This window comes from Lolium perenne, chromosome 2, assembly GCF_019359855.2.
Source record: "Lolium perenne isolate Kyuss_39 chromosome 2, Kyuss_2.0, whole genome shotgun sequence".
In the NCBI taxonomy this organism is placed as follows: Eukaryota; Viridiplantae; Streptophyta; class Magnoliopsida; order Poales; family Poaceae; genus Lolium; species Lolium perenne.
The window spans coordinates 37,357,331-37,373,719 of record NC_067245.2 but is presented as its reverse complement, the minus strand read 5'-3'; the positions used below and the strand labels follow the sequence as shown (position 1 = coordinate 37,373,719).

Sequence of the window (16,389 nt, the reverse complement as noted above, 5' to 3'; positions counted from 1 at the left end):
CAAGACCAGGGGGTACACTCCTATTATTGTTGTAAGAATTACCATAAGAATTACCATAACCATTACCATTAGCAGAAGGATATGGCATATAGTTGTTACCAGAATTATTCCTATAAGCATTGTTGTTGAAATTATTATTTTTAATGAAATTCACATCAACTTGTTCTTCTTGGGCAACCAATGAAGCTAAAGGAACATTATTTGGATCAACATTAGATCTACCATTCACAAGCATAGACATAATCACATCAATCTTATCACTCAAGGAGGAGGTTTCTTCGACAGAGTTTACCTTCTTACCTTGTGGAGCTCTTTCCGTGTGCCATTCAGAGTAATTGACCATCATATCATCAAGAAGCTTTGTAGCCGCCCCCAAGGTGATGGACATAAAGGTACCTCCAGCAGCTGAATCCAATAGGTTCCGCGAAGAAAAATTCAATCCTGCATAGAAGGTTTGGATGATCATCCAAGTAGTCAGTCCATGGGTTGGGCAATTCTTTACCAAAGATTTCATTCTTTCCCATGCTTGAGCAACATGTTCATTATCCAATTGCTTAAAATTCATTATGCTACTTCTCAAAGATATAATTTTAGCAGGAGGATAATATCTACCAATAAAAGCATCTTTACATTTAGTCCATGAATCAATACTATTCTTAGGCAAAGATAGCAACCAATCTTTAGCTCTTCCTCTTAATGAGAAAGGAAACAATTTTAATTTTATAATATCACCATCTACATCCTTATATTTTTGCATTTCACATAGTTCAACAAAATTATTAAGATGGGCAGCAGCATCATCAGAACTAACACCAGAAAATTGCTCTCTCATAACCAGATTCAATAAAGCAGGTTTAATTTCAAAGAATTCTGCTGTAGTAGCAGGTGGAGCAATAGGTGTGCATAGGAAATCATTATTATTAGTGTTTGTGAAGTCACACAACTTAGTGTTTTCAGGAGTATTCATTTTAACAGTAGTAATTAAAGCAAACTAGATAAAGTAAATGCAAGTAACTAATTTTTTTGTGTTTTTGATATGGAGAACAAGACAGTAAATAAAGTAAAACTAGCAACTAATTTTTTGTGTGTTTTGTTTAAGTGCAGCAAACAAAGTAGTAAATAAAATAAAGCAAGACAAAAACAAAGTAAAGAGATTGGAAGTGGAGACTCCCCTTGCAGCGTGTCTTGATCTCCCCGGCAACGGCGCCAGAAATTTGCTTGATGCGTGTAGTTGACACGTCCGTTGGGAACCCCAAGAGGAAGGTGTGATGCGCACGATGCAAGTTTCCCTCGATAAGAAACCAAGGTTTAATCGAACCAGTAGGAGTCAAGAAGCACGTTGAAGGTTGATGGCGGAGGAGTGTAGTGCGGCGCAACACCAGGGATTCCGGCGCCAACGTGGAACCTGCACAACACAATCACAGAACTTTGCCCCAACGTAACAGCGAGGTTGTCAATCTCACCGGCTTGCTGTAAACAAAGGATTAACCGTATTGTGTGGAAGATGATTGTTTGCGAAGAACAGTAAAGAACAATTGCAGTAGATTGTATTTCAGATGTAAAGAATAGGACCGGGGTCCACAGTTCACTAGTGGTGTCTCTCCCATAAGATAGCAGATGTTGGGTGAACAAATTACAGTTGGGCAATTGACAAATAAAGAAGGCATAACAATGCACATACAAATATCATGATGGGTACTATGAGATTTAATCAGGGCATTACGACAAAGTACATAGACCGCCATCCAGCATGCATCTATGCCTAAAAAGTCCACCTTCAGGTTATCATCCGAACCCCCTCCAGTATTAAGTTGTAAACAACAGACAATTGCATTAAGTATGGTGCGTAATGTAATCAACACAAATATCCTTAGACAAAGCATCGATGTTTTATCCCTATTGGCAACAAGACATCCACAACCTTAGAACTTTTCATCCTTTGTCCCAGATTTAATGGAGGCATGAACCCACTATCGAGCATAAATACTCCCTCTTGGAGTCACAAGTATCAACTTGGCCAGAGCCTCTACTAGCAACGGAGAGCATGCAAGAACATAAATAACATATATGATAGATTGATAATCAACTTGACATAGTATTCAATATTCATCGGATCCCAACAAACACAACATGTAGGATTACAAATAGACGATCTTGATCATGATAGGCAGCTCACAAGATCGAACATGATAGCACAATTAGGAGAAGACGACCATCTAGCTACTGCTATGGACCCATAGTCCAGGGGTGAACTACTCACACATCGATCCGGAGGCGATCATGGCGATGAAGAGACCTCCGGGAGATGATTCCCCTCTCCGGCAGGGTGCCGGAGGCGATCTCTGAATCCCGAGATGGGATTGGCGGCGGCGGCGTCTCTGGAAGGTTTTCCGTATCGTGGCTCTCGGTACTGGGGGTTTCGCGACGGAGGCTTTAAGTAGGCGGAAGGGCAGGTCAGGGGGCCACACGAGGGCCCCACACGCCAGGGCCGCGCGGCCAGGGGCTGGGCCGCGCCGCCCTATTGTGTGGCCACCTCGTGGCCCCACTTCTTATCTCCTCCGGTCTTCTGGAAGCTTCGTGGAAAAATAGGCCCCTGGGCGTTGATTTCGTCCAATTCCGAGAATATTTCCTTACTAGGATTTCTGAAACCAAAAAGCAATGAGAAAACAATCAAGCGGCTCTTCGGCATCTCGTCAATAGGTTAGTGCCGGAAAATGCATAATAATGACATATAATGTGTATAAAACATGTGAGTATCATCATAAAAGTAGCATGGAACATAAGAAATTATAGATAAGTTTGGGACGTATCAACCATCTATGCTATTAGTTTCATTTGAACGTACCATGTGTTTGGTGTTGAATAATTTAGTTTGTAAACTTAAATTTTATTCTTTCATACTGATGCTATTTTAGTTCATTGATCGGTTTCCATGGCTTTGAATAGTTTAGTTTGGAAAAAAGTTAGGGAGTTAAGTTTAGGGGATCAGCTAGGAACCTTTTTTTAGAGAACCAGATATAACGAGTTAAACGATACTCAGATGGATAGATGGCTAAATTATAAAGAATCAGATAGAGAAGCTCAAAGCCAACAAAACCAAACCATTTCCAGATGTGACGTTTTCGGTTTTGTACTCATCCCACTATGTTCCACGCCTCAACTAACCGACGCAAATGACACTAACCAGATTGGTGGCTGGTCAACTATCATGTTTTACTATGCATATATCGAGTATAGGTTACGGATTAGTCTTCTATCACCATAGGCGTTTATGTAGTTTCTCAGATGATTATATGTATTGCGGCTTTTATATTTTTATCTTTTGATATGTTTGAATTTAAGCGCCCAGGTGCATTTTTTTTTTTTTTGACCTGCGCCCAGGTGCATCTTAGTATACAATAGACTAGTCTTTTAAGTAATAAAACACTTTTATCGAAAAACTATTTACTATAGGTTCAGCTCCTGATCATCATCCATCACGACCAAGAGACGAGACTCCAACGCGCCCCCCTACTGGCTACCACCGTTTAGCCTCCTCTTTGTTTGCGAGGAAGCTGTCCTCTCTCCTCACAACAACTGACACAAGCTTTACAAAAATCACTGATTCAACTTTGTTTACATATGTACCCGAGATAGCATGAAATGGTCAGGCTTCTGCCACCACTAACTAACCAAAAGAAGAATTCCTTAAAAAAAATACTAACAAAAAGAAGAATATGCCAAAAGAATAGAAGAGCATATTTACTACAGAAAGAATTGAAAAGAAGGGGACTATTTCTGCTACTAGAGACACAGGATGCAGAAGCCCGAGTGGTCAAGCTGATAAGGCTCCACATGATCTTGTGCTTCAGTCCTACTCTACGCCGCATGGTCATGAGATCCCTTCTCCGATTGCCCATCTCCAGCTGCGTCCTGTTCACGCGACGGCAAATGTCTCTGCTGCAGAAAGTCTCGATCGTCTGCCGGATCACCGGGTCAACTGAACTCGGCCTGCAGCAGCTGAACGAGATGGCACGTTCTTGGCTTCCTGATCACATCAAGATGTATGTAGTAGTAATACTTTGCTAGCACGAACGGAATCCAGAGCGGCGGCCGGCCGGTGTCAGGCGGCGCCGACGTGCTGGTGCGGGAACCTCGGCGTGGGCGCAACCATGTCCTCCTGCATCTTGCCCAGCCGGTCCGATATGGTCTTGTCGAAGAGCCTGGACCCGGGGTTCTCGGCGTAGCACACGTAGTAGCACCCCACGCACGCCTGCGGCAGCGCCATGCCGATCCGGGTCATGAGGTAGCCGACGTAGAAGGCCATGAGCGACACGGTGGCCGTGTAGTGCTTGTGCGTGACGAAGGTCCAGGACCCCGCCAGCGCCACGCAGAGCGCGCCGCTGGTGACGCCGGTGAGGAAGCACACCGAGCTGGTGATGTCGGCGTCCGCCAGCGCCGGCATCCCCGGCAGCCGCTCGAACTGCAGCCACGTGCTCCGCGACGCCTGCACGAACCCGCGCCCGTACGCCGCGATGTGGACGAACGCCCAGCTGTTGCCGTACTCGAAGACGGCGTTCATGACGTTGAGGCAGCAGTGCGCGCAGGAGAACATGAACTCGTCCTCGCCCTCCAGGAGGTTGAGGCCGCGGGCGAGGATCCGGAGCGCCTCGATGGTGGGCACGAACAGGGAGCCCAGGCACGCGCTGCCAAGGTTGTACGACAGCGCGCGCTGGAAGCTGAACTGCACGCTGGACTGCATCCCCCGGAGGTAGTAGAGCGCGATCACCCGGCTCGCCGTCAGGTTCGCCACGTTGCGCATCACCTCTGCCGTCCACGCCAGGCTCACCACCAGCGCCAGGATCGTCAGCCCCGGGAACGGGAAGTTCACAGCGCCGATCACCGCCACGCACCACACCGAGATCCACACGAACCCGGCGGCCACCATCAGGTACGCCGGCCCGTTCAGGCCGCGGAACTTGTCCACCGGCTGCACCGCCTTCTCGAACACCCGCGCCGTGAACCCCACGCGCCGGGTCACCCAGCACGCGTACAGCCCGGTGCCGATGGAGAACACCACCATGGCCACGCCGAGACCCACGGTGGCCGGCATGGAAAAGCACATGAGCAGGGATCCCACGGCGAGCGTGACGCCGAAGCCCGACCAGAGGATGACGCGCACCATGGCGCGCGGCCACGCGCGCACCGCCTTCTGCCACGCGAACGCCAGCACGATGCTGAGCGCCACCGCGCCCTCCACCGGGGGCAGCCACTTCCGGAGCAGGCTCTGCTCGCGCCGTGCATTGTGGGACCGTGGGTTCTCCACGATGTCTTTGACTGCCCTGTACACGAAGAAGCCCACGGCGAGCCCCGCCGCCGCCAGGTGGAGCAGGAACAGGCACAGTGAGATCTGGTTCGTGTACACGCGTGAGTTCAACGACGCCAGCGGCTGCAAAACACATACACGACATTGTTAAACAGCCAAAATTAGTAACTAGAGACCACTTGGACTAGTAGGTCGTTAGCTTAGCTAGGTAGCTGCTAGTGGTACCATTTTGAGCTTAGCTTAGTTTAGTAAGTTGAGCTAACGGGTAATGATAGGTTAGGCGCCTATGGAATATTCAATATGTTTAATCAAGCTACCCCAAGATTCGATTCGATTCGATTCGTGGTACATTCTGCCACTGCCAGGAGGTTTACTTGATAATAAAAAATTCTCGCAGGGAGCACTTTAAGAGGTGTTAGCGAGTTAGTTACCCGTGACAGATTAACTAAAGTCATACGTTATGCTGCATTGATTTATTATTAGCATATCGTCTCAAACACTACAACCTCTGCATTATTCATTCTGTTCTACTCCCTGTAGGAGGAAGATGCGCATATTTTAGTCTGTACAGAAGTGCTCCAATCGATGATGAATTATTTGGTTGTTTCTATAGCACTAATATAAAATCCAAACGTCTCAACTTACACATCAATTTATGCATTTCAAAATAAATAGTGGCACGCTTGTTTAAAGGAGAAATCGAACCCAGCTGTCCGTATCAGATCACTGTATTATCCAACCCCAATTAAGAGGGGAATTGGTAGTGCTCAGTAGGCTGAGAACTAAGCTAGTGCTCTGCAACGTCGAATTTGCGTTGTGATTCGTGCACTTAAGTTGCAAATTAGGTTGCAACTGAGATTTTTCAGTTACAAGTGAGCTTGCAACTACAAAACAATGTCTCTTGCAAATGGGGTTGCAACTAAAAATTTTCAGTTACAAATGAGGTTGCAACTACAAAACAATGTCTCCAAATCGTTAAAATTGTTTCGTGATCTGTGCTAATAGTGAGTTGCAACTCAGTCAATGACGTCATTCTCCCAACAAAAAATCAATATCATCATTCTACTGAGTAAACCAAGAACTAGTCACACCCTGTTTAAAAGAACACTGTGGGTCAATGTAGGGTGCGTAGGACAACATGATTCATCGGCACATGCATAGCTTGTTACTCTATGTGAAAATCAGAAAATGTCAAGCAGGCAATGTGATGGGTATAATGCTAACCCAAAGACAGTAGTAGCAAGCGAAATTATTGTGGCCTTGTGGGAGTACTCGCCTACCAACCAGTCTGCTGGTAGGAACGACAGTCGATTGCGCACTCCACAGAAGCACACATGTCATAGAAAGAACAGAGCTTATCTAGCTATTTTTAAGCGAGATAATCTAAGAAATAAATCGATTAAGAAATTTCATTCTGCCAGGGTTATTTCAAGAAAAAGAAATCGCACGGAGCACAACCTTATTTGCTTCTCTCATATTTTCACCCCGGAGGAGTTTGGGATAAGAGGTAATTTAGTGTTCACCTAATACCCTCAAAGATTTTTCCTCAAAAATACACTAGTACTCTCTCAGTTCAGTATAAGATGTTTTAGCTTTTTGTAGATTCATCTGTTTTGGTACTTATCTAGTCTAGTTTGAGTGCGTAGATTCACTCATTATTATGGTGTGTATCTTGTTCACTTTGAAATATCTAAAACGTCTTATATAGTTATATATTTATAAACAAAGGGAGTAGGATGGAGAGTTTTCAGGATTATCCTGTCCAAACACGGATAAGTAAACAAACTATTGAGAATTTTCTTGAATTAGAGATTATCCCCTCACATCCCCTTTAGATTGTACACTGGAAGTAAACAGTGTTAACAAGTAAGTTACCTGTGACAGATTAACTAAAGTCTAAAGTGATACGTTAGGCTGCATTGATTTGATTAGCATATCGTCTCAAACACTACAACCTCTCCATTATTCATCCTGTTCTACTCCCTGTAGGAGGAGGATGATGGGCATTTTAGAGTTTCTATAGAGCCGCTCCAGTCGGTGATGAATTATTTGGTTGTTGCTACAGCACTATAGTCTAAACGTCTCAACTTACACAAATCATAAATGCTTTCAAATAAAATAGTTGCATGCTCGTTTAAAAAAGAAATCAAAGGCAGCTGTCAGTATCAAACCACTAGTAGTATTATACAACCACAACCAAGACTTGCTTAAAAGAACACGAGGAGGTCAAAATGTAGGTGTAGCAACATGATTAAATCGCCACATCCCCAGCTTGTTGTTACTCTATGTGAAAATGTCAAGTAGGCAAGGAGTATGGGACTCCGCAAATCGGCACAGTACTACTTACAATGGTAACCCAAAGACAATGCTAGTAATAGTAGCAAGCGGAATTATTGCGGGAGTACTCGCCTACCAACCAGTCAGCTGGTAGGGACGACAACCGATCGCACTCCACACAAGCACACATGTCCTAGAAAGACCGGAGCCTATCTAACTATGTTTACGCGAGTAATCTGGCGAGAAAATCGATTAAGAAAATTTTGTGAACACGGAACGAGCAGGAGATTGGGGCATTTGTTAATCGGGGGAAGGTCGTACCGGTGGTGGGGTCTGCATGACCGGTTGGTAATTGGCCAGGGGCGGCGGCTGGTCCACGCCGCCGGAGGCCACCGTCATGGGCGTCGGCGCCGCCTGCGTGGTGACCTGCAGCGGCGGCAGCGCCCGCTGCGCCTGCAGCCTCGCCACCGCCGCCGGCGGTGGCTCCTCCACCACCACCTTCACCTCCCTCGCCTCCGGAGCCCTCCCTCTGCCCCGCTCAGCCTCCCCCTGCCGCGGCGCCTGCAGCACGAATTAAGAATCCCCTCCATTAGAACAACCGGCGGTTTGGTCCAAATTGAAGAAAGAAACGAACTTCCTGGAGCGGGGGGAAGAAAGAAACGTACGGCGTTATCAGCGGCGGCGCCCATGTCGGGCTGCGTCGTCCTCCCGGCGGAGCTCAATCGAGGCGTCGCCTTCTCGTGGCGTGCGTGAGTCAGCGTGATGGCAAAGCAGCCAGTGGGTATGGAGATGGAGAGGGAAAGCTTTGGGAAGGGAAGATTTGGTTGGAGTTTGGGACTACTCGGCGAGAGACGACGAGAGAGAGACAGAGGTGGAGAGGGATGCCCCAATCTGCTGTGACCGTTGCCGTGGCCTTTTCGCTCGTGCGGCGGCCTGCGTACTGCGTCATTGCGTGGCTGCGGCAGCCGCAAGTGCGTCGAAGGGCGCGGATGGGGCCCAAAAGACAGTGGGGGCGTGCACGCGTGGGTTATTTGGGTTCGGGATGTTTTTATTTTGTTCCTTTATTTCCACGATTTTGTTTTGGTTGGTGGGCAGTTTTGGTGATTTTGTTTCAGAAAAAGCTTGATGTGACAATGGAATCTAGTGCTTCTCTGAAGTACGCTAGAAATTTGTGCTGAAAATATACGACTGCAAATTCATTCTTGATACTCTCCTGTCTCTTTTAATTGACTTAGGTTTAGAACAATTTTATCCTAAATGTGTGTCAACTTAAAAAGATCGGTGGGAGTATAAATTATCTCTTTCGTTGGTTGATGGGTTTACTTAGTTGACTCGTCAACTATGGAATAGACAATCATTTCTGAAGTAAATGTTCTTGGAACTAAAACAGACAAAACAGCTTTTCTAGCCCAGTTCATACTGTGTGGTGTTTAAGTGTATTATCAAAGAAACTCCCAAATCCGCAAACCATGTCGAAACGACATTATAGCTTCTCCAATTAGACGCCATCCATTGCCCATCTCGACATGCTCGATCTAGGGTTACCCTTGATTCATCAACTACCATCCTATGGTAATCATTGCCAGAAGCGCGAGAAAAGGGTGTTCCAAAGATTTGTGATAGGCCGCTCCTACCCCATCATCTTTCCTCCCTTTCCTCGTCGTTGCATCTAGCCTGCCGCATCACCCCTCTCAGGCCACTCATCCATCACATATCTACGAGGGAGACCACCGCCTCCCCACCCTGCACGTCCACTCCACATCCCCTCTCGGTTGTCACCACACCTCCTCGTTTACACCCACAACGTATCTCGTTGTCTATGAGGGATCGGGGTTGCACCGGTGATCTTCTGCTGCAATGTTTGTTGTTGCATAATATTGTATAATTAAACTTACGAGATATAATATCTAAGGTGGAATTTTTCTATTTCGCTGGAGATTAAAAAGATATGGAGGAGAAGTATTTTTAAATAACTAGCTACATGGGAGTTTTCCTTTTCAATTTTCAGTTCTAGTAGAAGACATTCTCTTATATACCCTTATATGAGAGTAATGTTGAAATGGTATAAGTATATATTTATCTAATGGGTGTGACTATTTTTCAGTCGACTGAGAACTAGTTTCATATATTGTACTTTTTACATGTGGAATCAATTAGGGGCCAATTTGTCTTTACAATAGTGGCTTCACCATCAGCCACACGTTCAATTCACGAAAATGAAAATTTTAGCAACAACCAAAAAAGACAACACAAGGCCATTCTGTTCCCCACAAGGAATTTTTCATCGAGAGTTCAGGAAAGTCCTCAGCTCAGTATAAACTAGATATTTTATAAAAAAGTATGTTCCTCCTTTATAACCATGTTATGATGTCATTGAGAGTCAACACGGTAGTTTTTCACTTCTTTCTATCATCAAGACTCAACACGATAGATCCTCATTGATGTAGTTATGTTTGGCACACACTCAGTGTGCAGGAGATGTCTTTCAATTTAGAAGATTTCACTATTGTCAGTTGTTTTACAGCGAGGATTTTTCTGCTTGAATGGTCCACATGGACCAGCCGTTGCTGCCTTTGAAGCATGGGGCCACGTTTCTTGTGTTGGTCCTCCCACGCTATCACCTTTTAACTTTCGGTGAAATCATTGTTTTCTAACATTTCTTATTGCCAGGAAGTGGATACCATGGATGATTCTGGATTGTAGTACAAACTACTCGGGATGTCATCTATAAAGGTAATTGTGATGTGACCACGCATGATTCACCGGAAATATGATACAATCACGACCATATGATCTCCGTTCGTGAAAGAGTGTTGCACACACTTGCATAGCCATCATTCTTAGTGTTGTCTTCTATCACACTTTGGCTCAATGCATGCTGAATTTTTTGTAATCGTGTTGTTGAAGAAGTTAGATTTTTCTTTATCAGCTCCATGCTATAACTCAAGATCTATTTATTCAAAAATAATAATGGACTGGCCGGTGGTAGTGGTTGGGGCTCCTAAATAATCGATCCCCCGCGCTTTTCGCCCTCTCACTTGAGCCCGAGCCTCGATTGCAGCAGCGAGGGGCAATGAGTCTTGGCACATTCCCTTTTGTCGGATCTTGCGCCAAGGGGTGGATTGCTTTGAATAACCTTCTTCGGGAGAATGAGGATGCACCGGCCCGAACTCCATATCATGGGCACTCAAACCTTAGGGCGGGTTCACACTACTTTCGCTTTATTGTAAGCTCGTTAGTGAACACCAATGAAACACTTTAGTGACCTCTGGAGGATTCCAATACCTCACAAAATTAGGGTGTTCATATGGAAATTGGTTAGAAAGTACTTCCTTTCAAGCACAACATACGTAAAAGGTAGGGCCCTTCCGCAGGCAGTTGTGCCTTGTGAGAGGAGTGGGAAGATACAAATCACATGTTCTTGTCATGCACTTTGGCTAGATTCACGTGGAGCGTAGTTATGGAACTAATTCCATGCTCCTGGAATCCCTCGTACGTCACCGATGTTTATATGTGTGGGACAAACTAAGCGAGTATTTTCGAGTTGTTGTGCGGGCCTTTTGTGGTCATTCTGGAACCTAAGGAAGAAATTCACGATAAAGGAAGTCATCCCATCGTAACTAGCTGATGCCTATACAAAACGTCTCTTTACCTATAGGTGTGGAAGCCAGTGGCTAGGAGACGGGATCAAGAGGTGTTGGATCTAACGATAGGCAGGATCCGCACGCTCCATGCAGCCGTGAGGGACGGTCTGGATGGATGAAGCCATCTCCATGTCACTACCTATGTAACCTACATGAAGCCTAGGTGTTGGGGTGCCTCGAGTATCTCACATGTTAGCGCTCTTGTTGCTAGTGCTACTTGTATTATTCTGTATGGGTCTCGGACCCTGTGTTGTAATCGTTTAGGTTTCGTTTGCGTATGTGTACTCTATCGTTCTATGGCTTTATTAAGTTAAAGTCGGGATCGCTTGAGCCTACCATCTAAAAACTAATATTGTGCTTAGTTTGTCTATTAGGACAAGGAGGAACAAAAATGAGGACAGCAACATTAACACCATGGGCATAACAATACCTTGATGTATTGGTCCTTATGACCCACTTGTCGATGAATAGTGTAGGACCTGTGTTGCCCCGTACTTATCAGCCCGAGGCTCCTGTTATGTTTCCATATTCATGATCCAGGATGGATTCATCGTGAACACATAACCAAACTGATACCAGAAGTACATCATCCATTATAGTACCGAATTAAAGTCTTACAGAAATCTTACACCATATGCCATAAAGGCATAAGTTCAACAAACATCAGCGAAAACAACTTGACGCAAATGTCGTGGAGGCTCAAGTCATGCCTTAACCCAACATTCCACGGACCGAGAGAACATCCTAGTTCGCGTCTTCGGCATCGTACTCTTCTTCCTCTAGTACTCCTCTTCATAGTCTGGCCAAGTAAATAGCGAGGGACAAATCTATGAGTACATTATGAATTGTACTCGCAAACCACCTTCGAGAAAAGTAAAGGATATGCAATTTGGCAGTAGCAAGGAATGAGCACTATTCTATGATTACAAGGAGTGAGAGGTAATTCCACTCGGGAATATGACATCTCTATATCTCTGTTGAAAAACCTTTTTAAAACAAGTTTTCTTTTGAATATTAATAGGTAAGGATGACCCATATTTCCATCCCAGACATCTCATTATGACCAAAACATCTTTTCCATCTTTCCACCGTACCTCCGGGTACCTTTCCTCTAGTCATACTAGTATTATTTCCTAAACCCTTTTTGGAAAAACCCTTTTCTAAACCAAAACTCTTCAGCGTAAGTATCATGCATTCCCAACCATACATAACCGCAGAAAAGGCTATTCGAATATTTTTCACTATGAAGAGGTTGTACACTTTTCCCAGACGATCTGGTAAATCCGTCGGGATCATCCATGGTTCGCCAAGCGTCAAAACGCGGGGCTCGGATAACCAATCATAGTTTTTCGCTTGCTCACCTTAACCTAAGACATTCCTCCTAGAGTTGTACCTCCCAACACCAGATTCCGAGGGTTGTCCAGGAGTTGCACAGTCCCTAGCCCGCTCGAGCCCTCCGTAATGTCGCGACCATCTACGGGGCATCTTTCAGTGGGAGCTCGTAGGTTCTACCCCTGTCATCTATATGAAAAGGAAAGGCATCCCCATAACACTGGGAAGGCCACGTTCGATGGGTGTCCATGCTCGGAATGACCCTTACACTTGCAGTACCTAGTCTAAGGTGAGACAAACTACTACGCTACGTCACGTGCCCATGTTAGGGTAATGTGGTCGCATTGTAAAATTGGCCAGGGTAAGTACCCAGGAACCAAAGTATCCGAAAAACACTTGTTCCACTTTTTCTTTCATCGCCATCTTTCTCAAAACCTTTTCATAAGATTCTCACTTGGTCAGGGTTGTCCCATTCCAAGGTTTTTCAAAGAACTCGTTTTCTTTAAAACCATTTCCAAACTCATTTTTCCAAGGGGTTCCCAACCTACAGTCCTTCTTTACTAAAAACAGGCGACAACTAGAAGATAAGGTGTTAACCACCATATCACTAACAGGGATTTGTCCAGCAAGTTTCAACGAGGGGCATCAACCGTAAGGGTGGAATAATAAAACTTCGAGTGGCGGAACCACTCACATAAATAAATAAAATACATGCAATTTATAAAACTTCTAGCAATGCAAGAGTAAGGAAAATATGAGTAGGGATGCATCAAGAGGTGGCTTGTCTTGGTCAGCAAAGTGTTCCTTGTTCTCTTCTTCAAATCCTCCAAGTTCTCCTCCTTCTTTGTTTCTGGCGGCGTTCGAATCTATCGTCGCAAAATAAAAATAAACAAGCAACAACACCCAATCAACAAGCTATTCCCGAACAATTCACACAAAAAATTTGGTAAAATCACAGAGAGTAAAGCTTGATTTTATAAAGCTACATGAATTGGATTCACCCAATTTGAGTTTTTAAAACAATAGATATGATTTTTCTAAAACCAGAAATGGCTTAGGTTATATTTAAAAAGGTATAAATTTTTCTGTGACTCAACTAAAATATAAACAAGGTGTCTACTAGAAGCTATTAACAGGGGATCTCGTTCACACTAGAATAACTCAAAAATAGACTCTTATATAATTTAACAAATCAGAAACTAGAGCAAAGCATTTTTATGAATTATAGACACCAGAGCATGTAAATCCAGTAACAATCATACCAACAGATAGGTATTGAAAAATGTGATCATCCAAAATTGGTTTGACATTTTTATGAGTTATAAATAATTACTACAATTTTATACTGAAAGAAGACTCTGTTTTGGTTACAAAATCCCAGAAATTAAATATAGCCCACAAAAATAATCCATCTGACCTAGGTACAGCCTAACATGATATCTAATAGAGGAATTTAGTTTAGTTGCAAAAAAATTTATTTCTCAAACTAAAAATCATAAAAGAACCTACTGACCAGATCTAAATTTTTAAACCATACAAAATCCAGGAAGCTCCTGCATGTGAATCATATGCCACAATAAGCTACTGTGTTGTACTTTACCACAAATTTGGTTCCACTCCAAAAATACTTGCACATCTACCAAAATAAATTAATTACTTCAAGGGCATTATTTCAGGAAAATAATTATTAGTAAATATTTATAATAGCAAAAATCATGCATGCAAGTGGAGACTACTCGGCGACGGACGACGAGAGGGGGGAGAGAGATGCCCAATCTGTTGTGACCGTTGTTGTGGCCTTTTCGCTCGTGTGGCAGCCTGCGTATTGCGTCATTGCGTGAATGCGCTAGCCGCAAGTGCGTGGAAGGGCGCAGGTGGGGCCCGCAAGGCAGTGGGCGCGTGCACGCCTGGGTTATTTGGGTTCTGGATGTTTCTAATTTGTTCCTTTATTCCCACATTTTGTTTGGTTGTTGGACAATTTTGTGATTTTGTTTCAGAAGAAAAGATCTTGATGTGACGATGGAATTCAGTGCTTCTCTGAACTACCCTCGAAATTTATACGACCGCAAGTTCATTCTTGATACACTTTTGTTGGTTGTTGGTTGACCCGTTTGTTTAGTTGACTGGTCAACTTAGTTGACCATGGAATATATGGTCATTTTTATCCAAATGAAGAAAATGGTCTTTGAACTAAAACAAACAAAACAACTGCCCAATTGGTACACTGTTTAAGTGTATTAACAAAAAACTTCCAATGGTGCGAACCATGTTAAAATGATGTTAGAGCTTCTTCAATAAGATGCCATCCATTCCCCATCTCGACATGCTCGATCTAGGGTCTTCCCTTATCCATCAACCACCACCCTAAAGGCATTCCTATTGTGAATGTTGCCAGAAGCATGAGCAAATAGTGTTCCAAAGATATGTGATATGTCGTCCCTACCCCATCCTATTTCCTCCCTTCCTCGCCGGTACATCTGGCATGCCGCATCACCCCTCTGAGGCCACTCATCCATCGCATATCTGGGAGGGATACCACCGCCTCTTCGTCCTGCATGCCATCTCTACTTCCCCTCTAGATTGCCGCGACACCTCCTCATTTACGTCCACAAGACCTCTCATTGTCTATGGGGGATCAGGGTCGCACCGGCGGTCTTCTGCTGCAATGTTGTTGTTGAGTAATATGGTATAAACATACGAGATACTCCCTCCGTCCTAAGAATGACTTGTCTTAGATTTGTTAAAACTTGGTTGTTTCACTCCTTAAATAGTGTCTAGATACATCTAAATTTTAATGAATGTAAGATAACTTTCGTAGAATGGAGGGAGTATAATATATAAAGTGAAAATTATCTATTTCGCTACATATTGAAAAAATATGGAGGAGAGGTATATTTTAAATAACCAACACATGGGAGTTTGCCTTTTCAATTTTCGATTATAGTAGAGATTCTCTTGTATAATCTTATATAACAGTGATGCTAAAATGTTACAACTTACATGTATGTCTTTTTTACATAAATGTTACAAGTTTATATATTATGCAATTATGTTATAGGTACACACATTTATTGTACTTTTACATGTGGAATCTAGCGGGAAATTTGTCTTTACAATAGTGGATTCCCCATCAACCACACGTTAATTTGTGAAAATAAAAAATAGCAACAATTAACCAAAAAAGACAACACAATACGATTGTGTTCCCCACAAGGAAATTTTCATCGAGAGTTCAAGAAAGTTCTCAGTTCACTAGTAAATTACATTTTTTAAAACCATGTTATGATGTCATCAAGAGTCAACACGATAGATCTTCTCTTCTTTCTTTCGTCAAGAGTCAACGCCATAGATCTTCATTTCTGTAGTGTTCTGTTGGACACACCTCAGCATGCAGTAGATGTCTTTCCTTTCAAAAGATTTATCTATTATCAGTTGTTTTACAGTGAGGATTTTTCTACCTGCATGGTCCATGTGGACCAACCGTTTCTACCTTTGAAGCATGGGGCCACGTTTCCTGTGTTGGTCATCCCACGCTCTCACCTTTTCAGCTTTCGGTGAAAATATTTTTGTTCTTACATTTCTTGTTGAGAGAAAGAGGATACCATGGATGATTCTGAATTGTAGTACGAACTACTCGGGGTGTTATCTAAAAATGTGATGTGAGCACGCAATATTCGCCGAAAATATGATACAATCACGACCATATGATCTCCCTTAGTGACAGTGTTGCACACACTTGCATCGCCATCATTCACAATGTTGTCTTCAATAACACTTTGGTTTCGCCATCATTCGCAATGTTGTCTTCAATAACACGTTGGTTGAATTCAT

The 16,389-nt window shown here is 43.7% G+C and overlaps 1 protein-coding gene across 1 annotated transcript; it reads right to left on the bottom strand.

Annotated features, from left to right (window-relative positions):
• Positions 1–3,587: 3,587 nt before the first annotated feature.
• On the bottom strand, positions 3,588–8,504 carry LOC127331826 (uncharacterized). Its single transcript, XM_051358027.2, has 3 exons — positions 8,248–8,504; positions 7,904–8,143; positions 3,588–5,428 (listed from the first exon to the last, which is right to left on the bottom strand). The coding sequence occupies exons 1-3, from the start codon at positions 8,269–8,271 to the stop codon at positions 4,103–4,105; spliced, it is 1,590 nt and encodes a 529-aa protein (XP_051213987.1). The 5' UTR covers positions 8,272–8,504; the 3' UTR covers positions 3,588–4,102.
• Positions 8,505–16,389: the final 7,885 nt, after the last annotated feature.